This window comes from Anopheles merus, chromosome 2R (assembly GCF_017562075.2).
Source record: "Anopheles merus strain MAF chromosome 2R, AmerM5.1, whole genome shotgun sequence".
NCBI classification, from domain to species: domain Eukaryota; kingdom Metazoa; phylum Arthropoda; class Insecta; order Diptera; family Culicidae; genus Anopheles; species Anopheles merus.
In genome coordinates this window covers 12,700,319-12,727,620 of record NC_054082.1, presented here as the reverse complement: position 1 = coordinate 12,727,620, position 27,302 = coordinate 12,700,319, and the positions used below count along the sequence as shown (strand labels likewise).

The 27,302-nt window shown below is 48.5% G+C and overlaps 1 protein-coding gene across 2 annotated transcripts in view; it reads right to left on the bottom strand.

Annotated features, from left to right (window-relative positions):
• LOC121587766 (histone-lysine N-methyltransferase trithorax) overlaps nt 1-27,302 on the bottom strand; it is a 120,760-nt gene that overhangs the window by 15,094 nt on the left and 78,364 nt on the right. For both annotated transcript variants that reach the window (XM_041904869.1, XM_041904870.1), the window contains exon 2: nt 42-1,950. In XM_041904869.1, the coding sequence (XP_041760803.1) occupies nt 42-1,950 (1,909 nt within the window). The remainder of the gene's footprint in view (nt 1-41; nt 1,951-27,302) is intronic.

Sequence of the window (27,302 nt, the reverse complement as noted above, 5' to 3'; positions counted from 1 at the left end):
ATCAAACAAGTTCTCATAAAAAAAATCAATACAAAACATACCTGTAGCTAAAAGTTTGTCGGACGATCCTGCCGTCAATTCATCGAGCTTCTTCTTGTCCTTCCTTCGCCTTGTATCGTCTCCGGCCACACCGTCGCCTTCGTTTCCGTCTCCGGCAGCAGCTGCCAGTTCTCCGCCGATCGGTTTGCCCAACGCTCCCAGACCGGCTGCCGTGGTGGAGGAGGAGTTCGGGGCGATTCCAGCACCACCACCGCCCAAAGCGGAACCCGTACCGGCGGCCGCAGCTGCAGCCGCAATGGCAGCCGCCGCAGCCAGGTTTTTGTTCTTCTTCTTAATCTCCAACTCAAACTCGTCCAGAAACCGTTTGTTCGGTTTTATCACACGACTAGAATGAACGCTCCGCTTCGGCAGAATGAACCGCTTGTCACCGAACTGGGTGCCACCGCTTTCGAGATTACGGTTGTTCGTCAGTTCGCCCCCTTCTGTGGCCACCGTCGTCGTCGTCGCCGCAGTTGCTGCTGCTGCTGCTGGCGGTACCAGTGGTGCCGGTTCAACCAACGCTCCGAAGGAGCAAACGCCACCCGGTTTCGGCCCCTCGGCCACCTTCAGCCCAAAGCCAAGGCCACCGACCGAGCCGCAGCCGGGCTTGCTGTCCAGTGCGCTCACCAACGCAGCACCGGATGCTGCCGGCTTGCCGCCCGACGACGACTTTTGCACGATCTCCGTCAGCCGGGATGGGCGCACCAGACATTCCATCGCTTTGCTCGCACCGGACGCGCCGGCCGACGCGGAGGCGGCCGCACTGGCCGCTGCGGCAGCGGCCGCCGCCGCCACCGCCCGCTGCAGCCGCTTTTTCATCTTCCGGTTGAAGCTCTTCTTCAGCCGGATCGGCCGGGCGAGACACTCCTTCTTGATGATCGATGGCAGCGGAACCGTGTCCGGGTTGTACACCTTCCGCACGATGTTCTCGTCCGTCGTCTCGAGCGTGGTGTGAAACGTGACACTTTTCTTCTTCACCGGTGCTGCTGCGACCGGGCCCGGTGGCGACTGGGCGGCGGAAGCGCTCGTTGGTAGCTTCGCGCCAACCATTAGTGTCGCGGCGGTTGCCTGCGAGGAGTCGGTGCTTCCGGGCCCGTCGCCTATCGCTGCTCCCAGCTGCTCGGCCGACGACGATACTTCCGCCTTCTGCAAACGACCCAATGACGCAGTACTGCCGGTGGTAGGACTTAGACTACTACTACTGCTACTGCTGCTGCTGGTGTTGCTGCTTTCGCTACTGGTGCTTGTGTTGAGCGTTTGGTCGCAGGACGCCGGCGACTGCTGCCGGCTGACTCGACCGGATGCCACACCGGGCGGGCACCGGCGGGCCAGCGCCGACGTCAGGGTGGATGGTTTCATTTCGAAACCATTTCCGGTGGCTGGCAGCTTCTCGCTTCGGGCGCTGCTGCTGCTTTGCATCGTCGGTTGCTGCTGCGATGCCGACTGCTGCTGGCCGTTGCCGACGACTGACCTAACCTCACTCGTGCCGCTAATGGGGCCCGAAGTGGAAGCGATCGATGCTGCAGTGGACGAGCCGCTGGTGGCACTGGTAGTGGCGGCGGCGGCGGCGGCGGCAGCTGTCCCTGCAGTACTGCTGCTGCTGCTGCTGCTCGTTGCGGTTGACTCGTCCCCCGCCGTGCCTACTGCACCGACCGGCGGCGGCATCTTTCGCCCTTCGCCGTCCCGCTCCTCGTCCTCGTCGTCCTCCTCATCATCCTCCTCCTCTTCCTCCTCCTCCTCGTCGTCCTCTTCATCGTCGTAATCCTCCTCATCATCGTCCTCGTCGTCGTCGTCCTCTTCGTCGTCGTCCTCCTCCTCCTCTTCGGCGTCCTCGTTTTCGCCATTATTGTTGTGGTCATCGTTATCATCGCCACCGCTTTCGGTTTCATTGTTCTCGCTGGCGCCACCATCCTGCAAATTGCACACGGGGGAAAAATGAGAAAAGAAAAAACCACACAAGAAAAACATTAATTTACAAACAACCAAAACCTCGCGCGCATAATGATATTAAAAGGGGGGCGGAAATCGAAAAGTATAGTCATTTAGAAGAATCGCCGCACGCCGACGACAGGGAGGGAGCAGAGCATAAGCGCAGTGAAGAAGTGAAGCATATTAATATTGATTTGCTTTGTTCACAAAATGGTAAAACCCGCCTCCATTAAGATCAAAACCACAACTGGCAAGGAGACTACGGGATGGCTGTCTGGGGCGATGCTTCCGACGGGTCAGATAACTCCTTTGCCTTCATTCCCGTTACGAATCCAATCGGTACCCACAGTATCCCACAGTAGCAGCTGTGTTGACAGTAGAGCTTACCCGCGAGAAGACACGACGATCGCTTAATATTGAGCTAACATTTACGAAAGCAATTCCGATGCTTACTGCCCATAACCCGACCCGCCCCGTTGCGCTCTTCCATCGCTTTTCAGATTAACAACAGTTTGTGTGTGTACTTTAGCAATTTTTATCCTCTTTCGAGCGTTTTGACTCGCGGCTTTGGTGAGCGTGTAGATCCAGTAGACGAAAACTACATTCCATCAAAACGATCCGTCCCCTGGCCGCGCGCCGCACCACAAACGCTCGTCCTCCTAACCGGCCACTGAAGTGCAGCGCTGCCGTGGATAAATTCGCTTACATCGTTTGCAAACATTTACTTTACACCCATCCCCCCCCCTTTTCCCCACCCCACCGGTTGGTATCGATTTTGCGGGGGAGGGTGGTAGCGTGCACTATATTTCCCTCCGGTACATAAGCTTTCCCAAGCTGGCACACCATCACAATCTCTTCCTACTCTGGATTGAAAGAGTTTCTCTTGCTCTTTCTTTCCCCTTAACGGACGATAGGAAAAAAAAGAGAGATAGGTCGATGAGAGTTGGTGTCTCGTCTTAAGAAATGCCCTCGGGTTGCAGCAGAATGGGAAGAATGCATCGTCGATGGAGAGAGAGAGAGAGAGCGCGCACGCAAACTTGAGGAAAAACTTGTTCTGCATTCTTTATGCTGATTAAATATCACTCACGCGCTGGCACACCGGGGTAAGGGTGATTGGGTGGGGTGGGGCGCACAAAAAGAGGACACAAAAAGCCGAATCAACGATGAGTGTGTGTGTGTGTGTGTGTGTGTGTGTGTGTGTGTGTGTCAGAGCAGAATGCATGGAAGTTGCAATGGTAAATGAACTCAACGGGCTACACACCACGGTTTCATGCATTTTATTCAGTGCATCATCACCTCTAATGGACTTACGGGTAGCAGCAGCAGCAGCAGCAGCACAAGCAGAAGCACACTGAATGCCAGCCACCGCACCGATGCCAGGGATGGATGGATTTCGATCAATCTCCGGCAAATGTGTTATAATTAAAACAAATCAAATGAAGATAGCAGTGCGCAGTGGAGGCAATTCTTTACAAATGTGTTCAACGTACACCTCTGGGTCTCTATTCATCGCTCGAAGCAGCGGCTGGAAAAGGCAAAAGCACACAGCCTACTACACATCGGTGAAAAGGAGAAGGAATCGGACGGCAAACAGGCAAACACTGTTGTGCACCAGCACATCCAAAGAGGGCGAGGGCGCGCGTTGCTACACATAATTGAGCAAATTTCTGTGCTCGTTCTTGTTGCGGTTCGCCACGCTGTAGCTTCATCAAAGATACGCGCGCGACTGGAGTGGCAAGATGATAAATTGACCAGCGAACGGATCCCGATGCCATTCGGGCCACAATACACACACACACACAATCGGATGCTAAACGCGCCTGGCCGATTGGTAAAACCGATGCAGAGCAAAGAAAAGGAAAAAAACAGGAACGGACCTCGGAGCGAGTCCCCGACTAATAAAATAATCATAACCAACCAACCCAGGCCTTAACCTTGCACCAAGTGCAGTGCGTTTCTTTTCATAAATACAGCGCGAATCGATCAGCGCACGGTGCGCATCGAAAGAGGAGGACCTTCTTTTCATCGTGGGGTTTCGCTGCGCTGTTGCACTTTAAAAGACCCATGGTGCTGCTGCTGCTGCTGCTGCTGCTGCTGCTGCTGCTGCTGCTGCACGCATTCATACCATTACTTCAAGGGTGTCCGGGATCGGAAGGACTTTAAAATGATGCTTTTTGTTGGCCGTGGTGTGTTGCCTGTATTTTTAATGCACCCTTGAATGCACACACAGCAACTGTGAAGCCCGTCCCTTCTTGCCGCTTGTCTCCTGGTTGTCTGAGCTGACCAGAACGACCAGCGAGCACGTTGTGTATGTGAAGAAAGACACCCTCGAGAGCGCAAGAAATGCGCGCGAGGGCACAAAAGGTGATCGAGTTCTTACTTCTTCCCTCCAACGTTTTTTTGTTGTTGTAGTTTTTGTTACTGTTGTACTGATCACCCACCGACCATTGTTCGATGGTCAACGATGGTCAAAAGGCACACACACACACGGACCGAACACAACTGCAGGACACCGAGCAGAGGGAATACAAAGACTTCTTAAAGTCAAAATCTTTTCTACACCACGGGCCGTTCGACAAGTACTTTGTACACTCAGAGCCTCGAACACTATAGAGATGTACACCGGTCGCTTGTCTGTTCTCCTGCTGCTGCCTCCCCCTTCGTGTTCGTGTGATTGCGAATTGGTTGATGGCGATGATCGCGGTAAGTACACCCCGGATCGCAACGCCCTTACTCTCTCTCTCTCTCTCTCTCTGATCGGTGGGACCATACACAAACACAAACGTTGCGCCATGGCTTCCCCCTTTCTGGGTTCTTTTCACTTAACCCTTAAAGGTGAAGCACTTTTCCTGCCCGATCAACGGTTATTAACGCAAAGGTACCGAGAGATGGTTGATTAACGGCAAGGAGGAGAGGGACCGAACGGTTACAGGTCACCAAAAAGCTGCACCATTATTAGGGCCATTAATTAGGGACTTTTCGACGAAGAGGGGGGAGGAGGCCCCCAAAATGCTGTTCCCGCCATTAGCAGCCACTTAATTAAAGGGTTAACCCACTGATCGGCAACCGGCGAAGGGCTGAAGAAGGTTCATGTCTGCTGCTGTTGCTGCTGCTGCTTCGTAGACCCTTTTGCTCAGAAATTCCCTTTTGCAATTGCGCACACTGACACGGCGGGTGCTTTTCTCTCTCTCTCTCTTTTTCCTTTTCTTTCCCTTTTCATTCTACTTTTCTTACCCTCCCCTTCCCGAAAGGAATGTCAAATGGTGCAAAAAACGAGTTTTCTTTAACATTTTCCAACCATCAGACCTCTCTCTCCTCTCCGCAATATGATCGATCGCGACCACTTTACAGGCAGGCGCTTCCAACACAGGAAGGCAAAATGCGCTCAAACAAACCACAAAACGAAACCGAACTTTTCTTCGAGAGAACACGGCACAAGGGAGGAAAATAAAATAATAAAAAAAATTAAAAGGAACTTTCCGTTCCCTTTGCGCCGCCTCGAGAAGGGTGCAAGTGCATCGTTAGCATCGGAGGAGGGGGCACGGTGTGTAAACGGGTGGTGCGAATAATGCCACCATGCCGTGGCTCAACACCACCGTTGGGCGTCGATGGTAGAGTAGTAGTAGTAAGTGCATATATTTATTCTACTTAATCGTTGGTTAAGCTTCAAAACTGTTCATGAGGCGTGGGGTGTGGCTGGGATATTTTTGCAACAAGCTCTACATTTTCCGGTGGTTCGTGCTGTTACCCTTTCTGCGAACGATCGTCGGAAGGAAGGAATGCACGCCACTCTTAACCGCTACCGTACTTCACTTCCCATTTGGGGTTTGCGTCACCGGGCTTGGCGCGGTTAGAATGTGGAGAGTGGAGACGACGCCCCCTTTGTTTTCTCCTGCTGAGAAAATGAATAATGACGGTGGAAGTGAAAAAATAAACGCATTTAAATAGCAAAACACATTCTTACTTCATCTAGAAACGTATCCTGGAAGAAAGGCAGGCGGCGCTCGACTCTCACCGCCATTTCGTCACGGCAGCGCACAGCCCTCTTGGCGCAAGAGAATGCAGGTACGCGCCGTTCTTGCGCCGTTCATCGGGGAAAAGCGAGAGAGAGAGAGAGAGAAAGGTCAGCTCGTTTAATGATGGAGGGGAGGGGGCTGCACATTACCATCGAAATGGGTTCGGGTAATCTCGATAAGCATAACTGCTGCAACTAGTCGGGACAAATACAAAAAAAAATAACCTACACACGCAGCAGCAGGTTGCAATTGATACGAGCAAATGAATGTGTGCAAGGCAAAAAAAACACACCATCACACGTAAAGTAGTAATTACGCAGACACTGGGGAGGGGCGGGTAAAAGTGTAAGTTGCTTCCCTACCACCCCCTTCCAAATGAACGGTAATCATCAAAAGTAGCAGCAGCGCGGCCAACAACTGCAAAAATGTCACGCATGAACCGCTTTTGCGCCACCGTTCTTTTTCCTTTGCCTTTGCGCTTAACAGCGCATTAAGATGTGCTGCTGCCGTGTGTGTTTGGATTTTTCGCACTCATTCTCATCTGCCAAATTGCGTTCTGCCTCTCTTGTTCGTTTTTTTTTTTTTAATTAATAATGCCAAAGCACACATTGAATGGCAGTGTGTGAGAGGGACCCGCCCCACCGCCTGAGCATAAACAAACATTATGCACTTGCACACGCTCCTGCACACTGGGCTGCGTGTGAATGTTGCAGTTGCAAATATTCTTCCTTTTGAGCCATGTTAGCCTGCCACTCTAACCCTCCCCTCTGCCTCCCAGGGTGGAGTAAAAATGTTTTAAAAAGCATAAGCGTAAAAGGTGTAACATTAAACGCAAACGCAAACGCGCAAGGTGCATTTAATGGGGAATGCATAATAATAAGCGCAGCGTAAAAGGAAAGAAAAAGAAAGGGGGCGAACGGGTCGAAAGGTTACCCAAACAAACGACACAAACTAGCAAACAGCGGCTGTCAACAACGGAACAACCAAGTGAGGCAACACACACGGGCCAACAGTGACAGCAACAACCGGCACCAGGAAGAAGGGGACAGGCGCGCGTCGTGCTCGCGCGGGATTGACGACATGAAAAGTTTGGTGTGCCACCCCGTTTGTTTTTCTTTTTGTTTTTTTATTTATTTTGCATTCGATTTGCATGATGTGGTGCAGGCAGGCAGGTAGGCTAGACACTTCCATTTAAGGGGGTGGTGTTAGGGGGGTTGCAACATTCATAATCGTAATTGTGAAAATAAGATGCGTGTCGTACCATCACGCACGCACCCGCTGCTGCTGCTGCTGCTGCTGCTGCTGCTGCTGCTGCTGCTAACTCTAACTCCGTCTTTTTTGTTTGTTTGTTGCAGGTAATTGTTTTCTGGCGACAAAGTGTACAAAACAAGCAGTGGTAGTAATCGATATTACAGTCACGTTGGAATTTTAATGCCATTTTTTGTGTGTGTGTGTGCGCGCTGGTGAAGATAAAAATAAAAACAATTGTACGCGTCGCCGTTGTTTGGGGAGACGACGGTTGAATTAATGTGCCGGTAAACGACGAACCACCATGTGTCAGAACGTTCATTCCGCTCGATCACTCAACCATCACACACTCCGTGCGTGTTGTGTGATGGTGTTGTTGTTCGCAGAGCACCGAGCATAATGTATGCACCCGCTGCTGACTCTGGGACTGGGCACATGATAAATGTAATAAATTATTGAAAGCGATTATTTCCTTGCACCACCACAAAACGTAAAGCGCATGTATTGCACCCATCCATTAGAGGTTGTGTGAGTATTTTGTTTTTATCGGTGCATTCGAATTGCGACAAAAAAAAAGAAGAAGCAAAATGCACACACCAACCACCGTGTCTCGTCATCATTAACTGATGTGTGAATGGGTGCGTGTGGGTGTGTGTGTGTGTGTTTGAGCCCTCCGTAATGAAGTTTTAATTATTCGACGGAACATTAAATGTTTACCACGCCACTCGGCAACCGATTATTGACGAAATGGAGCAGGCGGGGGGGGGGGGAGGATTTGTGAGTGAGGAGGAACAGAAATTATGCTATATAATTACTATAAAGTTAAACTTATAGAGAGAGAGAGCTTCGACCTGTCGATGACAGCTCGTCTGGGAGAGCGCGAACTGCGCGGTTTGTGCGGTCTTTTCTTTGCCACTCATTATAAACTCGCAACACAAGTTAAGCATGAGGCACGAGAGTGAGAGCACACGGGGAGGGAGAGGGGAGTGGGTGTGAAAAAGGGTGAAAATGGATAGATAAATAAATCCTCGCAGCGACCGCCGCAACACCTCAACCGTATGCTAATAATTGCACACTAATTAGCATTCAATTTTCCAAACCGATTCACACACAAATAACAAACAAGAACAACTGAGGTGAGTGTGCGGGGCAGACGAAAAAAAAACCAGATGGTCCTTATGCAAATATAAACGCAGACATACACACAATGAAAAGAATTATTCAAGGTATGTTTGGTGTACATTTATTCTGCCACACTAAACGTTTCGGGACGCCGGATGAATGTGAAATTAAAACATGGAAGAGCAACATTATGCAAACACAATAAGAGCAACACACACATGCTAGTGTAATGTGTGTTTAAAAGTGTTGCTTATCAAAACGAAGAGAAAAAATGCAACATGTGATGCAAATATAAATCCCTTCAGCAATGATTTGCATGCAGGAAAATTCATTTCTTCTATCACAAAAAAACAGACGCTTCATAAAGAATTTTTACGCGCCGCCGTTTGCGCCTCAAGAATGCAGAACGGGTTTCTTCCTGAATCGCGCCCCTCCCTAAGCGTCACATTTTTCCGTTGACCGAGATATTGAGACCGCGTCAAGCCTAGACGTGCGTATGCGTAAGAAGCAAAAGAGGCTACACAGAAGGGAGGCAAAAAGAAACGACAGATGAAGAAGTTACTTCCCTAGACCTTATTGCACTAATTAACAGCATCAATCACGACTCACTAGCTGCAAAATCCGTCTCTCTTAGTGCCCATAACGAGCACGAACTTAAAAACTGCATTCCAAAGCATCATTCTTCGGGCATCAGAATGCAGCGCCGCGCACACGGCGGCGTTACACTCTCTCTCGCGTTGGCGGGGAAGATTGAATTTCCCCGTTATTATTTATTTTTTTTTATTTTGTTATTCCCCCACGTGTTTGTTTGCTCTTCACACTTCGCGAGGCGCCATTATGCTCGGCGGCTCGGCTTGGCTGGCACAAACGGCACAGAAAAACATGCCAACTAATTCTGCTAATGCCAATCATAAGTGATTATACATTTTATACGCATCGCGCGCACCAGGGAGAAGGAGGTTCGGTTTAAGCAAAAGAGCACAAGAGCTGTGTGCATAGCGTGTTTACATACGCCTAGACACACACACACAGTCACACACATGCATAACGAAAAGGAAATGGAAGAGAAAAATCCCGATGCACCAAAGAACATTCCGCGCGCGCGGAAATGCTGGATGTTGGCGCAAACAAACATACACACACAAAAAAAAAAGCGTATCATCTCGACAGTAATTCTTGCGGCACCACACCATTACACACCCGCCAGGACCGGTTCCGTCGAGGTAACCGCTTGCACCGTCGTCGCATCATGCACATGCATGTGGTGGCGCGCACATAAAATTCCAGTGCTTCTCTTGGGGCACTTTATTCGAGCGACATTCGACATTTTCCTTCGCTTGGCATTGCGAGTGAGTGTGTGTGTGAGTGTGTGCACAGTTCCCGAAGGGTAGTTGCATTCTCCCGCAACATGCAAGTGTGTGGAGAGAGAGAGAGAGAAGGAACGCACCAAAAGTGGGGAGGGGGGAAGAAAACACACCAGCATTTTGCAGAAAGCTGGGAAGAGTTGATTGGATAATGATTCTGTTATGTTCTTCCCGCGCTTTGCTCCTGATGGTGGTGGTGGTGGTGGTAGAGGTGGCCTTCGATTTGGCACACGGGGAATGGAGACATCGAAGCGTTGAAGCTTTTCGTAAGGGGCACGTTTTTAACCTGCTGCTTCACCGAAAAACCCCGCGAAAAGGGGGAAAAATGGAAGTTTCGAAAGGAGCAGAGAAAGGTTATGCAACTCGCTGCGCGTTGCATTTTTGACCATTGCGTGTGCATGTGCGCCTGCGTGTGTGTGTGTGTGTGTGTGGCCGAATATATTTGCACAGACGTGTATGTGTGTGCTGTGGACGCTTTACCATTTCGAATTTTTGCCGTTTTTTCAACGGTTTTCAACGCGTCATTTATTTTGCCGAAGTGGATGGACGACACATAAAAGCTCTCCCTGCAAGCGCTCTGCATCACTCCCCCCCCCCCAAATCGTTATTATATTGTGTTCCGCAATTAAGGCAGCTGTCAGTAAAGGGATTTAATTAATCCTTGCGGCCCCGCCCGCGGTGGTGGATGATGGTGGTGGTAAACATGAATTGACATAAACTGATTAATGTTAAACTTTTCCTCTATATCAAGCCGCATCATTCCATACAGTTTGTTTGTTTGCTTTTTTTTGCACTCATTCCATTGGTGCACCATAGGGTGGGGGGGTGTTGTGGTGGTGGATGCAACGTTGCAGAATGGAAACGGCAGCAGCAATGCGCTTTAATTTTAGAATTGATTTTACGTCAATCGCCTGTCCATTATTGATGGAAGGCGAATGCACACGAAATTAAACAGAAGCGGAGGAAAAAGAGAGAGAGAAAAAACACACAAACACACACAAAATGCATGCAGTGCCACAATGATTCATTCGGGTGCGAACGCACAAAATTGCACCGCAGTAAAACGTTTGCCCGGTTTTGTTTAATTTCCCTCCTGCAATGTAATAAAATCGTTCATTTCATTATCGAGACCCCAGAGCCGGGTGCGCAAATCTCGTTGGCAAAAGTCTTGCCACCCTTGTTCCTACCAATGCACTCACATACATACACCGCCGGTGAGTGCTGTTAATGTTTATTACGATTTTCTTATAGCCCTGTGCACATCACACTCTGCATGGGTGCAGGAGCGGCAGTTCCCGGGGATTATTATTGCACACAAATTGTGGTGAGTAGAGAGGAGTTGGCTGAAAAATTAAAACCCCTTAAGTACACAAACACACAAACGCACGGTTCGGTCGCGTCATTGATGCGAATTTGCGCGGGCCATTTTTTTCCATCTTCTGCAAAAAAAAGGCCACACTGCGCCGCCACCACCACCACCACCACTGCCACATTCATGTGCAGTTTCGATGCATTTTTGATATCGCTCCCCCCGAAAACGGGTTTTTGCTGTGCAGCTCAAGGCGGGCCGGGTGGGGGGGGGGGGGCACAAGGAGGGATGATTGTTGGTTTCGAAGGGGGTGCGGTGTAATGCAGTGCCCTTTTTTTCTTCTTTCCCCTCACTTTCTTGCTGAAATTTGCTACCAGTGCGGTGGAGTGGAGGTTGTTTGTGGTTGTTACTGGCCGCACGGTAATCCCTATGGCCCACACACCGCACGTGAGGGAGCATAATTGCAGGATTTATTTCTCCTTCCACTACACGCCGCGGGGAACTAGTCCGGTTGGGTTGGAGGGTATTTTTGTTTAAATCACACACACAGAGTCATTTCACCACAAGTACTAGTAGCAGGGGGGTCGTGGTCAGGAGCATTATGTCAAACAAAAGTCTTTTTTTTCGCGAATTATTTTGCATTGCTTTGTACGAAATTGGGCCTATCAATGTTTATTGCTAAGAGCAGTTTTTTATTACCCTATTTATAATACTTTTCGATTCGAAAATTGTTCAACGTTAAAATGTGTTCCATTTACGTTCTACTTTTAATTGCACGCGTGATCAGAATTAAATGCCACGTGGTGCCACAAAGGCACGACCAACATGTGCAGCACATGCACACACACACACACACATTTCAAACCCCTCCGGAAATAAAGGGAGGGATTAAGCTCCTTATGCATTGCATTAATTATCTTTCTTTTTTCGAAAACGCACTATCAGATAAAACTTAAAACACGAACACACAGGCCCGGTACGAACGTAGCCACGTGTGACCACGAGAGTGCAACCTATCACTTAAATACCGCAAGATTAATTGATGATAATTTTGATAACCTAAAATAATAGCCTACCACCACAGAGGATGGCAGGTTGCGGAAGACGGGGGGGTAATGATATCGGACATGTACCTTTCCATTCCGGCTGCCATAATCGTTCATCGTCCAAAACAGAAAAAAAAAATACAAATAAATAACTCTCCTTCCCAAACGCCGTGTTTCGAAAGGACGAAGAAAAGACACAAAAACACACGACACGACGAACCCGCGCGGTGTGACGCTGAGACATTTTCATCCATGTGCCCGCGCGTCCGGTCGATGCATGACGGTTGAGGACGATGACGGAGGGGCAAGATAAAACCGATTCCCACATCCGCGCCGGTGTCGTGGTGCGAGATGCGAAAACTGTTTCCAAAGCTGCCCGAAAAGGAAATCAACCAACCGATGTCGAGAACATGTCCATTGCGTTCGCAACCTTTCCTTTTCCGTGTCTGCTGCCTTATTCTGTGTGCGTTTTTGTTGTTGTTTTGGATTTTGTTGTTGTGTTGAAAAATGCTTTCGATAAACGTTAAGCGACGTTAGTTGGTGGGATAGCAACAAGGAGCGAAGCAAAACGGTGAAGCAGAACGAAGGGGGAAGAAACATTATTCTTTTGAGAAACTTGTTTCACGTTCTGAAGCGTTTGCCGTTTTCCCTTTGCTGCCTCGCTGTCCTCGGCGCAGTGAGGGGAAAAAGGGGGCAAGAGAAAGTGGCGTTTCCAGCCAAAGACACAAACGCACACACCTGCAGGATATGTACTCGATGCAGTGCACACCACAACGGCCGGGGTACACGCACGCATGCACTTTTGCTGCTGCTGCTGCTGCACCGAGAAGCGCATACCATTTAGACCAATAAATAAATAAAATTAAAAAGCATATAAACGTTCTGGATGTGCATTAACGAGAGAGAGAGAGAGAGAGGGGGGGGGGGAGGGGAGAAGTGCATCAGCCGGGAACAGCATTATATGCATCCGCCTGTCTGTACCGACCATTATTAACCGCTGTACGTTAACGGTCGTTGCTGTTTTTGTTAAGCGCTACTTTCCATTCTTATCGATTTCACGTTTTGGTTTTGTCTGTGTGCACGCACACAAACATACACACACTTTTTACAAGGACAAACACATTCGTTGACAACTTGTTTCATCATCTACCGGGGGGTGGGGGAGAAAAAAGGGAATGGAATCGAGAGAAGAGGACGAAAATAATCAACCTGCAACAGACTCATTTCGTCACATTCGCAACGAGAAACGAAGCCAACGGCTTTTTTGTGTTTTTTTTTTGTTTTTTGGGGAGTATAAAAATTAACTCCTGTATCCTGTTTTGGGCAAGAACCGAACGGCCCACCCGCCTTTTTTGCAAACTGCCCTACCATACACGGTAAGAATGCATAATAATCGCTATAATCAACCGACCGTTTGCACGAACACTGAACAGAGCTGCTGCCGTGCCACACACACACACACACACACACACACACACACACACACACACACACACACACGTACACAGAGAAGCGAATTCCGGTTTAATAGTTCGTGTCAAAAAAGGGCAAAAATAATCACGCACAGCGCAACCCTGCCCAGCTGCCCTTCAACCATCGGGCCGCACACACACACACACCCTTGATGCAATTGTAAAAATGCACTCACCACTCACTGTTGGCGCGCGAAAGTTGAACCATCTTGCAAACCCATGGAGGTGGGAAGAGGGGGGGGGGGGAAAGGGACAAACCCGCTCGACCCCCTTCTTACAACACAGCCACGCGGTTTCAACAATGTGTTCTCGTCCCAATCTGCGGCGAGATGCTAACTTTCCCTGCTCCCAGCGAAGCAAAGCGCTCATTCTCACGCAAACGCTTCTTCTCGGCATGACGACGGTCGGGAGGAGCACAGGGAGGTTTTATGTTTGTGCAAAAATATCATCAAAATCATTCACCTTCACATCGCTGTTTGAGGGGGAAGGGGGGGGGGGAGAGGAAGAGGGCAAGCGTGAAAGAGAGATATCACCTTGTAGGGAAGGGAACAACTTCTTCGTTCCAGGGAAGCGTCTTTCTTCGTCGCAGGGTACACACATTAAACGCTGGAGCAATTGCGTAAGCGTAGGAAGAAGGTGAAAGAGTTACGGCAGATACAGCCCCAAAAGGGGAGAACGAGGACGTTGTGAATGGAACCGGTAGGGAGGGGTTGAGCGTGCGAGAAAAGGGCGCAAGAAAAGGAAAATGATGCGTTCGGAAGGCGCGAGAAATCGAAACACAGAATGAAGCTGTGTGAAAGAATATTGCATCGCGTTGAGCTCTCTTGCCACGTCAAACCGGATATTCATGGCGACGCAAATTGCAATAGGATGCAATCGCAGTCCCAAACACACACACACACACACAAACAAGGGCGACCGGAGGATGGATAAATTAAGCGTTCAATTGCATGCACACAAACGCGCGCGCGCGCTTCTCTCGTTCGAATGTCTCTGCGTTTTTGTTTTTATTTTTTATTCGTTTCGTTGTGTGCGGGGTGGTGGTGTAACACAGCGCACCAAAGGTGTTATTTTACCGTCCGTCTCGCTTAATGAGTTGTGGACGGTTTTGTGTGCCGGAGCGTGACGATCGGAGGGCAAAACAGCATTTATGATCCTCCCCGGATGTGGTACGAGTTTCTCGTTTTTTTGTAATTGAGCAGCAGCCACGACATATCATTCGATCGATCGGGTCTCGTATTACCCCACACCGAGGGAATGCGCAAGGGAACGAATAATACAGAAAAAAAACAGTGAGGATGGGGAGAAATATAATGTTAATACACACACACACATTTGTACATTCGAATAAAACGTTGAGCAGAGGCGATTGAGAATGCAATTCATTAGTTCCCTTTCCTTTCACGCAATTGGTTTAATTAGAGAGGCACACGATACAGCCTTTTCAATGGATTAACTTTCGATAACATGCATGCTTTTCCGCGCTGAACCACAGTATTTGTGACACATTATTTGCTGAATCAGCTTCCCTTTCCTTCCGTTCGTTGCCTGCTGACCTGTCCTTGTGTCTGTTTGGCAGCATGTCCCGTCACAGCTTTGTCTGGGTGATTTCGTCGGTCCTTGGAAGCGCTTTACATTTTCCATGCTGCTTTATCAATCTCACAGACAGCACACAGCATCAAACAGAAAAAAGTGATAAAATATGTACGATAAGTTGACCAACCCGACCGTCTACACACACGGCCCCCCGTTGTGATTGTTTGAAGTTTCACCGTACAAGTGAAAAACATAAAATGCAAATGCCAAAGTTGATGGATTTCATCCGCCCGAATGCACACACATGGCATCAAACATATTTGGATGTATCAAAGAAAGGGACCGGAAGGTGGAGAAGGCACGGCAGAAAAGTTCACACACACACACACACACACACACACACACACACACACACACACACACACACACACACAAGAGTGGACAAATATGAAATCAGTTTATTAGTGGAAATTATGCACGTTCAATGGGCAAACATCAAACATGACAGAGCATGATGGATGGACGATGATGATGCTACCCCCATCAGCCGTACTCGGGAAAACTCGGGAAGTCATCATTGCAACCGGACCGGACACCGCACACCCCCCTTCTCGCCTTCTCCTTCCCCTCCCTTTCCATGTTCAAAAACCACCCACCGCCATTTAACTCTATTCAAAACACTGCGGTTGCGGTTATGACTGATGACGCGCGCATTAAGTAAGTGTGCGCCCGTTTTATGTGTCCACGTGCCAGCCTGCCTGCCTTCCACCACAGCACCAGGGGCCATCATGGCAAATGGAACGCGTAAAAGGATTTGGTTAGGATCCCCGTCCGTACCGTTGCTCGACCCCTTTTTTCGTGCAGTGCCCCTCCCTAACATCTCTGGAATGGGAAAAATTCGCTCAGGCTGTGGTGTGGTGGTGGTTCGTGTGTCCACATGAAAGAGCGCACAGCGCGACGCGGCGCCGCGTATCTATCGAATGTATCAAAATTGAAATATTGAACTATTTAAACGTGACCTGCGGAAATACATTCCAGACACCGTAGAGGGGAGACTGCATGATATAAATCAGGAAAGGGTTGGTTCCTTTTTTTGTGTTGACCGGGGGGTGGTGGAAAGGTCAGAATTGCCACAACAGGCAGGCAGAGAAGGAAAGTGCATTTCCTCATCAATTCATCGATCCGCGGTGCAAATCAATTTTCCACACAAAAAAACCACACCGCCGGGGCTGTTTTTCCGGGTGAGTGCACACAAACCCGTAGCACAAAACAGTAGCCGACAAACAAGCACACACAGCGCCTAAGGGGAGAGAGGCTAAATGAGTGTCGAATGAGTTCACCGATGGAGCCGGATTGGATGGGATTACAGCAGAGCATTAACTGTGTGCCGAGATAGCGCGAGAGGAGCTTTGTGATGTTAATTTTCCCACGTTGTGCGATTGGTTTTTGACACACTGTAGTAGCGTGCAAGCTACTTATCTGCATCGAGTCGGAGGCCGGTGCCTTTATGAAGCCAGTTTCGTTTGATTGATATTTTTATAATACGATGTGATTATGCTTGGAATCACCGTGTTTGTGTACCCATTACTATTTGCATTTTTGTTTTACTGGATTAATACAGACACATACAAAAAGTGTCGTAATAAAACGCGAAGCACTACTTCGTTCCACCTCATTCTGCTTTCCCACAAAGGCAACGAGACATAAATTGCGTCGCGTTCCATTGTTTGCTCACTGTTCACTCACGGTGGCGGTGGCGGAAACATACTTTAACAGCATTCGCTACAGATTCGTGTCGTCAGTGCGCGATTGATGGTAATAAAAATCAAACCGGAAATCCATTAGGAGTGTTCGTTTTTGGCCGAAGCCGGCGAATGGGCTGGCTGGCTTAATTCGATATATTTAGGAAATTTGCAACGGTCCCCCGTGAAGGCGGAAAGACAACACCTCCCCGTCTCCCAAGTGCTGCAGCAGCAGCACAGTAATGTGATCGGGAAGCGAACGGTAGCATAATAGTGGAACTAGTTACGGTTCCACGATTGTTGAGAAAAGAATTCTAATTTATCGCGCTTTGTGCGCCTTACACACATAGACGCATACGCAAACACACGCTTGGCATGGCAAATTGAAAGGGGTGTTTTTTTTTTTTTTTTTATCACAACCTCCGACACGTGCACCTTCTTCTTCCTCTCCGTTGCTGGATTTATTCCGGCTTTTTTATGGTTCAACTCCGGCCGAACATCGTTCTGTTGCGTGGTCAAATAAAAGACCACCGAAGGGATGATTTTGACCCCGATGGTGTGGGGGGGGGGGGGCGCACAGCCAGCAAGCACCACACAGGGCCGGAAAAGAGCATTTACATATCGTTTCGATTTTGGGGTTTTTCTTGTTTTCCCTTCTGTTTGCGCCTTTTTCCCGGGCTTCTGTACAACCCGGGGGATAAAAAAAAAGGATAAAAAGAACACCGAAAGGAAATGGGAATGGTGCATTGCGGAACAGGGATATGGAAACAAGTTAAACAGACGCACCCCAAAAGCAACACACAATGGAAATGGATAAATACGCTTGAAGTGAATCATGTGACACACACGGACCGTTTATTTCCTCCCTTACGCCGTTTGCTCAATCAGTCGCAAAAAAGGCGAAAGCTAAATATTTTCTACTCCTCCCGCAACAAAAAAAAAAAAACGGGAAAGGAAAACTCTTTTGTGCACTCTGTCGTACGAAGCGTAACAAAAACGGCTAAACACGCCACTGGAACTGGAAGGAAGCTGTGGAGCTGCAATTATTTAACGTACGACGACGACGACGACGACGGTGAAGGAGCAAAAACAACACCGGAAGTTCGTTCCGGTCTTTTTTATTTTCTGTATCTCCAATTTCATGACTAGAGAAACTTTTCCGATTTTTCTCCGGGATGAATTTTCTCCGCTTAAAACTACGCACCCACCCCCCTCCCTTTGCTACCGGTTGCAGAGCGGTGGATAAGGAAGTTGAAAGGACGGTAAAATAAATGCTATTTCGTCCTGACTTGTTAACCCTCCACTAGCAACATTGCGAGACTATAAATGGACACATTTCGAGTGAATGCAGCAGGAAACGAACCCAGAATGAGAAAACTTTTCCCTTTTAAAACCACGTGTGTGTGTGTATGGTTCGTTTTATATATCCTCCCTCCTCTTCCACTACTCTTACGCGGCAACACAGAGCAACTTCGTCCGAAAGGTTGGCCCGAAGGTTTGAAATTTGAAACGGTCATAAAATGTGTGAAAAACATAAAAAACAGGGATTCTGTTATTCTTTTTAAGACATTAACCGTGTGTGCGAGCGCGTTTATTGATTTTTAAATACCCTACGGGGGAAAAAAAAAACAAACAACCTCGACGAAAAGTGAAAACTATCACCATAAAAGCACTCCTCTTATTCACAGGTGTGTCATCCTCCAAACACACAGCACAGAGCCGTGTGGTGCTGCCAACAGCACAAACTGCGCCAAACGACAGCGAACAGCGCCGAAAAGATTCATATTTTATTGGCGTTGGCTTCCCTCATTTTGTTTAACGACTGCACGTGATGGTGGTGGCGCGATAAAATAACCGTTTATTAATGTGTGTGTGTGTGTCTGTTATCTACTTTATTTTTTTCACGCGACCAAAAAGCACCTCATAAAAAACAAATCGATTAGAAATTTGAACGCTGCTCCGCTGCTCATAAACACGTCAAACACTCATTATGGAAATCAATAAAACGGTTCCCGGCACCACCCGGTGGACGTGTGTGTGTGCCCGCCGAGCGATATGAGCGATGTGTGATATCACTGGCCAATGCTGCACTTTATCGGAAGCCGATCGATAACAGTTAATTTGATTTGTGCGAGCAATACCGATGCAAACACAACACAAACAACAACATCCACAAAAAAAACGGCTCCAAACCACAACCGATTATGATTTGTTTTCCCCATCCCCACTGGTGAATTGTTGTCGCGCTGGAATTACAAATTGGTTCGTCGCTGGGAATGGAGCTATAATTTTCTGCCAATTTCCATCGCCCGCACATGTTTATACGCACAGCTTTGCACAGCGCTGCTCCGTTATGGTAATTTGAGCTGGCAGGACTGGTGTAATCGAGCCCGTGGTGCTCTAATGTGAAAGTGGCGGCAAACAAACTGGCAAACAAATAGAGAGCGAGAGAGAGAGAGAGAGACCGAGGAGCAAAAGTAGCATTTGCCTTTAGATGAACGGCCACAGTTAATGACATGTTAATATCATGTCATCGGCGATGTTTATCGCTCGTTTGTATGCAGAACTTCCGCAGCGGCCCCCCCCCCTCCCACACACACACACACACACAAAAAGCATTTCCACCAGTGGAAAAGGAAAAGGCAAACACTAGAGTACATAAACACACGAAGGGAGGATTATACCCACAGGATCGCTTACGTATTCAGTTAAATTAACATGACTAAGAGAGAGAGAGGCGCTCGGTTTTCTTTGCACAAAACAGCGGTACATGCGGTGTGTGCGTAAGGGAACGGAGCGTGATGGCGGAAAGGGAGCAGAAGCAAGGACGGCAAAGTTTTCCTTTGTGTGATTTGGAACACTCGTCTCGGATTAGTTTCGTTTTTCCGCCACCGGACATACGAAAAATCGATAATCTCTAACGATATTTACATACATATTCAGCTGTCCCTTTCAGCACTCACTTTTCCCTTCCTTCCTAACCATTAATTTCTGGCCACGAGGGGAGGGAGAGGGAGACAATTCTAACATTAGTCCGATTATGGTTCCGGCTATCCGACACTCTCCCCTCATCGCCCCCCACATCACATGCGCACACATAAACAAATGGGCTTTCTTTCCGGAACCAAACACCAGCAATGGTCTGGAAAATCGTCCCCCCACCCTGTGTGAGCGGGCGTAAACGGCGAGGGTGGACTTTTGTTGGATTTTTGAGGCTTTGTGGTCACCACACAAAACAGCCTTTCTTTTTTTGGCCCCAATCCCCCCCTCCGCTGTGGCGGTGGTACAATTATTTGAGGCAAGCCCAAGTAGTTGGGTTACTTTTTTCGGGTTGATCTAGCCTAACCACAGACACACAACACCAGTGCGGCTTCGGTTGTTGTGGGGTAGAAAAAAAGTCAGTGGAAAACACTGCACAATGGATTAAGTGCAGAAAAAACCGGCCTGGCGTTTTACCCTCGGTCGGGAAAATTCCACCACACAGCGGCATTCGGGTGGATTTAGTGGAAATGTGGATTATCCTGATGCGGTTCTCTCTGTTGTTGCAAATGGCCACGCGGACTGCAAGTGGAAAGGATGGAAAAAAAGTGTTGTGTGTGTGTGTTGTATCATCACACTGCAGGTTCATCGTGGTGGGGCGGGGTTTGTGGTTGCAGCGTGCATCTGTCGCGCGGTTTTAGCACACGTGACACGCGGGCGGCCGCTTTTCCCTATCCGGCATCAGTCAAAAACGGTGAGGAAAAAAAAACGATCCTTTCATTTTTGATACACAGCGGAATGAGAAAATGCGTGGAAAAATGTATCCCGAAAATGGCGGTAGAATGTCAAAATCACGAAACAACATCAACACGGATCGATGTGGCGCGCGACCCAAACAACAAAAAAGCTGGAGTTCATTTTCGAACCAGTAGGCACGAAAAAAGAATGACAGAAAAGTGCGGAAAACAGAAGCACAGACACACAGAGTTTTTGTTTCCGTTTGTAAGCCATTTAAATAATTTCCAATCCCTTTGCTTGGTGCGACAGACGCAAAAAACACACACAAAAAAGCAAGCCGAAAAATGATGAAAATATTTTACCGACGATTGGTGTCATTTCACCCGCCGCTTCCGCAAGCAGCGGCGCTCTCCACCACATGTGCGCACACTGGAAAACAGGAATTTTCCACACATTGATTGGTTTTTGGTTCTCTTTGTGTGCGTGGTTTTTTATGTTATTTTGCCGTGCGGTGGATTTATACAGCTTTCGTTACTGTTGTTTCTATCAGCCAGAACACACACACACACACACCCACAAACACATAAAAATATTCCCCTCTCAATTACACTCCACCCTTCGTGCGGCGCCAGAAAAACGACACCAATAAATCGGTTTATGCTCCCCCAAACATCCGCCTGTGAACGACCCCACCCCCACTTCCACACATTTTCCGGACAGTTTCGTGTGGGGCACCATTGATTGTGGGTGTTTGTGTGTGTTTGTGTTGGTAGTTGGTCACGTTACAAAAAAAGAAGCTAGCAAGTTTGATTGAGAAGATATGATGAAAGGCAACCGAAAAAAAAATAACGATAACTTCAAACACAACTCTGCGAGAAACCGCTCCATGGCGGACAAATAAATGAGATGAGCGCTGAAGTGGTGCCCGATTACACCAAATGACGCAATCTTTCCCTGGGTCGTTACGCCCCCCCCCCTCCCCCTCTTCTCCCCGCTCCCATGGACACCACGTGGCGCAAATCGCCTGTGTTTTAGTGTGGAGGAGAATGGTGGCAAACTTTTGGAATTCTAACACAATTCGTCCACACGTTTCACGGTTGCTTCTTTTTTTTTTTTTTTTTTGTTCTGTTCACCGCTCACTGTGCTGCTCTTTTGTCTGCTTTGTAACGATGCTACCTTGTGCTTTAAAAAAAAGAAGCACCCACAATTACACGATACTTGACCGAGCGACATACGGAGAGCGGGTTGTCTGTGGCTCCTCCCGTGGGGAACGGAAAGTTCCGATCATTTTTCATCGCGTAATGGACATGGGAAGGGGGGGGGGGGGCTGGCTGACTAGATTGGAAGAAACAATAGGGAGCAATTTTCACCTTCTTTAGCGTGTTGAGCCGGTCGTGGCCGCTGTGCTCGATCCTTCCTCTAATGGTGTGTGAGTGAGCAAAACAAATTGGCCGGGCTTACAAAAGGGAGAAGAAAGAAAAAAACAGCCACCAAAGTGAAGTTGCCAGCACACGGTGGATGTGAAAAGGGATTATGTTCGGTCCTTTCCGAAAGGTTCGGGTAACCGTCACGGCAGCAGGACTGGTTCCCGAAACAGGCGCGCGCTGTATGTGGGCTGTGGCGCGGTTCCCGACAGCGAAGGATGTTAGAATAAATTGGTCAATAAAGCTCCTCGCACTTCTAGCGCTTCGAAAGCGTTCTTGTGTGTGTGTGTGTGTCTGTGTGAGCAAGACAACCACCGAGACCCGACTAGCCGCTTGCAAGATCGGTAGCAGCAACCCGCTGGGTAAACAGAAGAATCGTGCTTAATGAAGCATCATCAGCGTTTTTCCGCAGCGGCTGCATTTAGCCTTTATTTTACGATGTTTGGCTTTGGAAAATTAACTTCGCGTCGCTCCAGAGCGGTGGAGGCTGCGACGGTCCTTTGTTCTTAACCGCGCGAGAGACGCATTTTCCACAAGTGTAAAGTGCAACGTACGAGATGATGTGCTGCAGCACCGATTGAGCGTGCGCGCGTACCGTCTAGTAAGGGCAGAAGGGAAACCCGGTCGCTTTACAACGAGCGCACACACACACACACAAAGAGGATAATCAGCGAATGGTTGAAGGAGTATGGGGGCAGGAGGGTTTAAGAGGCACCCCGTACTTGAAGCTTTTTAGCTGAAGTGAGCGTAGATGCTCAATATTGATTAGTGTGAAGCAGGATCACAATGCGCCTTACCAAATTAAGTTAATTAATAAAGTTTCAACAAGTGCATCATAATTTACATTTGCGTTACAAAAAGTGTAAATTTTTCAAGATACAAAAAAACGCCTGAAAGCAGGCAAACCCTTAGCGGCGGCAAAAACGTTTGCTGCAGCAGCAATACGAGACGAGTCGCACAATTAATTGGCTGTTAAAAACATTTTCCATGTTTCCGTCTCAACAACTGAGTTGCCGCACACTTGAACAAGACCTCTCCAAAAAAGAAACAAAAATCCAAACTTGCGTTTCGCTCTCTAATAATACAGCAGTTGACAACAGACCACAAGCCAGTGGTCCGCGCTCGATGACGGAACAATCAGCGGACCGTACAGAATGATTAAACACAAAACAAGCAGACCTATTAATTTGCTCACATTCTCAGGCAAACGCATTCTTGTGTGTCAAAAAAAAGGAAACACACACACACAAAGCTTATTACCTTTGCTCAACTCCAAAACCACAACTCCATACATTCTACGCTAATTAACTGTCCGACAGCAGGCCCCCCCCTGTCGAAGACAGCGGCGGCGTGTCCTAACGACGTCAACGTTCGCCGCTCCCTCCTACAACGCTGGTGTGTTGTCGCGGGGGCCGGGCCCTCCATTCACGGCAGCGGGCAGCCATTACTCACCAACAATTTGGATCTCACTCGCGCGCGGCGGAGAGTGGTTAAATAATTTGTTAAACAAGCAATTTTGCGCATATTCAACCGCAACAACACTCAACCCGTATAGAGTGGTGGACATCCTTCAGCGCTGTCGAGTGTCTCGAGCACTCTGCTCGCTGTCTGGAGGGAGATGGGGAGGCACGAACGCTGTGGCGGGTGTGCGAAAAGTTGTGTCCTTGCGGTTGTGGGAGGGCATGTGATTTTGCACACCGCAAAAACACACACACACATGTGCGAAAAGTGATGCTACTCTCTCTCACTCGCCAATATCTCGGCGGTTACACATCGGTTCTGAAGACAAACGGAGAGGAGGCGAAAAGATTCATATTCGTGCATTTGGGACACGCCTTTACCTTTGCGCTTGTTGCTAAAAAACCCCTTTTTTATCAAATATATGTGTGTGTTTAAGAGAAAAATAATGTTTGACAAGCGCCCGGCCAGACAGAAACACCGAGCGATGGTCCTTAACAATTGCATACGTGGGAAGGGGAATTTATTTCCTACCGAACACGTATCCCATAACTTACCGTCCAATATAACAAGGCAAGGCAAACGGGGCGAGAGCTAACCCTTTTCTGATCGCACGCTTTGGGGCGAGACAAAACAAAAAAATACACAAGGGTTACATCCCCATAACTCTTACCTCCTAAATGAAGTATTTTTTCCACCTCTATGAACAACTTTGCTCTCAAGCTTCTGGTGAGTGTTTTTCTGTTGGTTTGTACTTTTTTTTCTCTCTCTCTCCTGTCGCTGGTATTACAAGTTACCTTTTTTTTACGTTTTATCACCTTCCATATCCTTCCCACTGACATCGATGGGTGGACACACCAGCTCCAGACATACACACACGCATGTCAGTGTGACATTTGGTTGACCTTTCACTAGTTGGGTTTCGGTTTTGCATGCTTTTCATTTTTGCATGACCTCTCGCCACCTTCATCACCACACTCTTTTATGATCCCCCACCCTCTTTCGCAACCCAAGAATGTGCATCTGTGTTTCCATGAGAATAAGTTATTCGCATCGCACACACACACACAGAAGTACAGACAAACAAAAACAGAGGCAAAAGAAAAAAAAACAAGAAGTGGAAGGATGGAGAGCATTTTAAGGACCAACGCGGTGTAAGGTGGTTTGTGGTGGTTGGGTGGATTCTGCGTTGCAGCATCAGCAGAGCAAGCGAAACTTTTCACTTTACTTCCCCCCGCCGTACCGGGCGCGGGTTAATTGAAGGGCAGCAGTGGCACGGCACGGGTGAAGCAGCAAAAGATACATAAAATCCGAAAACAAAAACCCATCGCCGAGCACCGACCAGAAGGACACCGCACTCCGCCCCGGCTGGGTGATGTTGTGTGCCTGTGTGTGGTGATGTTCACGAGACCGGACGTTGGTGCCTGTTGGTGGGGATGAGAAGGAACGGCGGGGGCAGGATCGTCATATATTTTCCACTCCTTGACAATTTAACCCGGCATTCGCTGCTCCTTTCCTCTTGGCATACCCCTTCTTTGTGCCAGAGCTTGTGTGCCTCGTCTATCAGAACCCTTTTTGCGGCCCTTTGCTCTCTCGCTCCATCATTGTCCCGGTGTATTTAGCATGGTCCGATGCATGCGACCTCCATCATACCCTCGGTAGGGTGGGTGGGTGGGTTGGGAGGGCTGTACGGGACAGCGCGCATGAAAGCATAAAGGATTGCTTCTGCAAATTGATTTTTGCTCCACGGTTCACCTGAACCCTTTTGTTCGGCATGTCTTCCCAGCCCCGTGCTGGAGGAGGATGTGGCAGAAGTGGGTGGTGGTCCCCGATCGATTATGATGAAAATTTACCCGCTCCCGCAAGCGCACCACACCACCGCTGGAATTTCGGCCTGGTTCGGTTCGAGAAAATGCTACCGACGCTTAAGTTCTGATACACACACACACTTTAGGGACTAATTTGAAAATCCCTCCGCCGTGTTTTTCCCCTCCAAAAAGCCCCATTTTAATTACTTTTTTCCGTTCCGTTCCGCCGCGATAAAAGATTTTGGGAGAAAACGGTTCTCGGCGAACCGAAGAAAGCCAAGCAGCGCTAAAACCCTAGAGTCAAGAAGCGTGTGGTATGCATAACATTTATTAAATTGTTCAACCGAACCAATCGGTCAAAAACAAGCTGCTGCTGCTACCCCCACACCACGGGTCGAGGTTCTTTTCGTGGCCGTTAATGCTGTGTGTGTGTGTGGAAGGGACGTTGGGATTGAGGTATTGAAAGCGTTCATTTCCCATGGTTCACTAACGAGCTGGCTGGCTTGGGAGTTTCATGCCCCGTTTTCCCGCAACACCACCCAACCCATACGCTCAGAAGGTAAAGCATCCGTCCCAACAACCCCTAACTAGAGGTAGAAGAGTGCGCACACACCAGAGCAAGACGATAAAAACTCTCACACAACTACCGCCTCCAACTGCCGGACGCTCTGTGGGGCGATGTGAAAGGGGCTGATCCTTGGAGGTGCATGGTGATGGTAGCAAACCGTTGCCGTTGCCCTTGGGAAGCAAAAAAAACAACCCCCCCCCCCTGCTCCTTGGTCCTCGGAGCCGAACACAACAGAGGCAAAACCGGGAACCAGATAAAGATAGTTTGCGAAACTATCCGCTCGCCAGCAATTGCAACATTAATGCAGAAGGATAAAGAAATAGGCGACGGGAACATAAATTGAAGCCGGCAGCAAACCACCTCGGATGGTGGGGGAGCTGGTTGGAGGTTTCGGAGAATTACCATGGCGATTGCAGAGGATCGTGCACGCTCGCGCCCAGTTGCGAGGCAGAAAAGGCAGCCAGATCAAACGCGAATCGGTGAACGTCGTTAAGAAGCTATTGGGGAGGACACGCCAATAAGGCAGCTCTATATGAAAGGAGCAGAGGAAACAAGCAGAGCACTAGCTCTAGCCGTGCGCTGTGGACCGAAGTTGCCCTGCTGGTCTCCCCGTTCGGTGCCGGGTGGCTACTTCTTTACTTGATTGGCATTTAAAACAAAGAGCACGATAATGTTCGATTAATTTTACCATCGAACGGGAAACGACCTCGAGAGAGGGAGATGCGGTGCGGGGCGTAGTGAAGCCGTTTTGCAAGTCGTGCCAAGGTTTATGCACTCTTACACACATAGACACAGGCAGAAAGGTAGCTAGAGGAACCCTAGACCGCCCCAGGAGATGGTGGGGTACGCGCGTAAAAAAATCAAGGACGTTGTAGAAGTGAAAAATGGGCGACACGCGTGGAAAGCGCACAGCGACAATTTACCCTTTAGTGAACAGTACAGGTAATAAAGGTAGCATTTTGTGCGCATTTCGACATTATGTAACGCATTTCGATTATGTATTATACGGAAAATGTTGATTAGTTAAATGTATCCACCCGTTCGTATCATTAAAAGCGGCTATTAACACTACCGTCAGTATAACTGACTGATAGAGCCGCTTGTAGCTGCACGCTTTAGCACACAGCAGGACGGAGTTGATGTTCCTAATTAAATCTCTCGAATCTTATCACACACAAAGACGTAAAACGGGAGAGAGAGATATTTAATGAGCGTAAAATTGGATTAATTTTCATCATAGTTGTTTGTGTTGTGAGCGTGAACGCCAGATTATCTCACTTAAAATTGTGTGTGCACGCGCGCGCGCGCAGCCCGGTAACACTCTCGCCCTCTTCAAGGGTTTATTCTTCATTCTCCGGTGGGGAGGCCTTGTACACCAGTGTAGACAAAGTTTTTATCCTACATCTTCTCGAGAGAAAGAGAGTACGTACGTGCTAGTATGCGTTCGCATATTTTAAACCCTATCGCTAGCCGTCTTGCAGCGTCACGAATAAAGAAAAGCGAG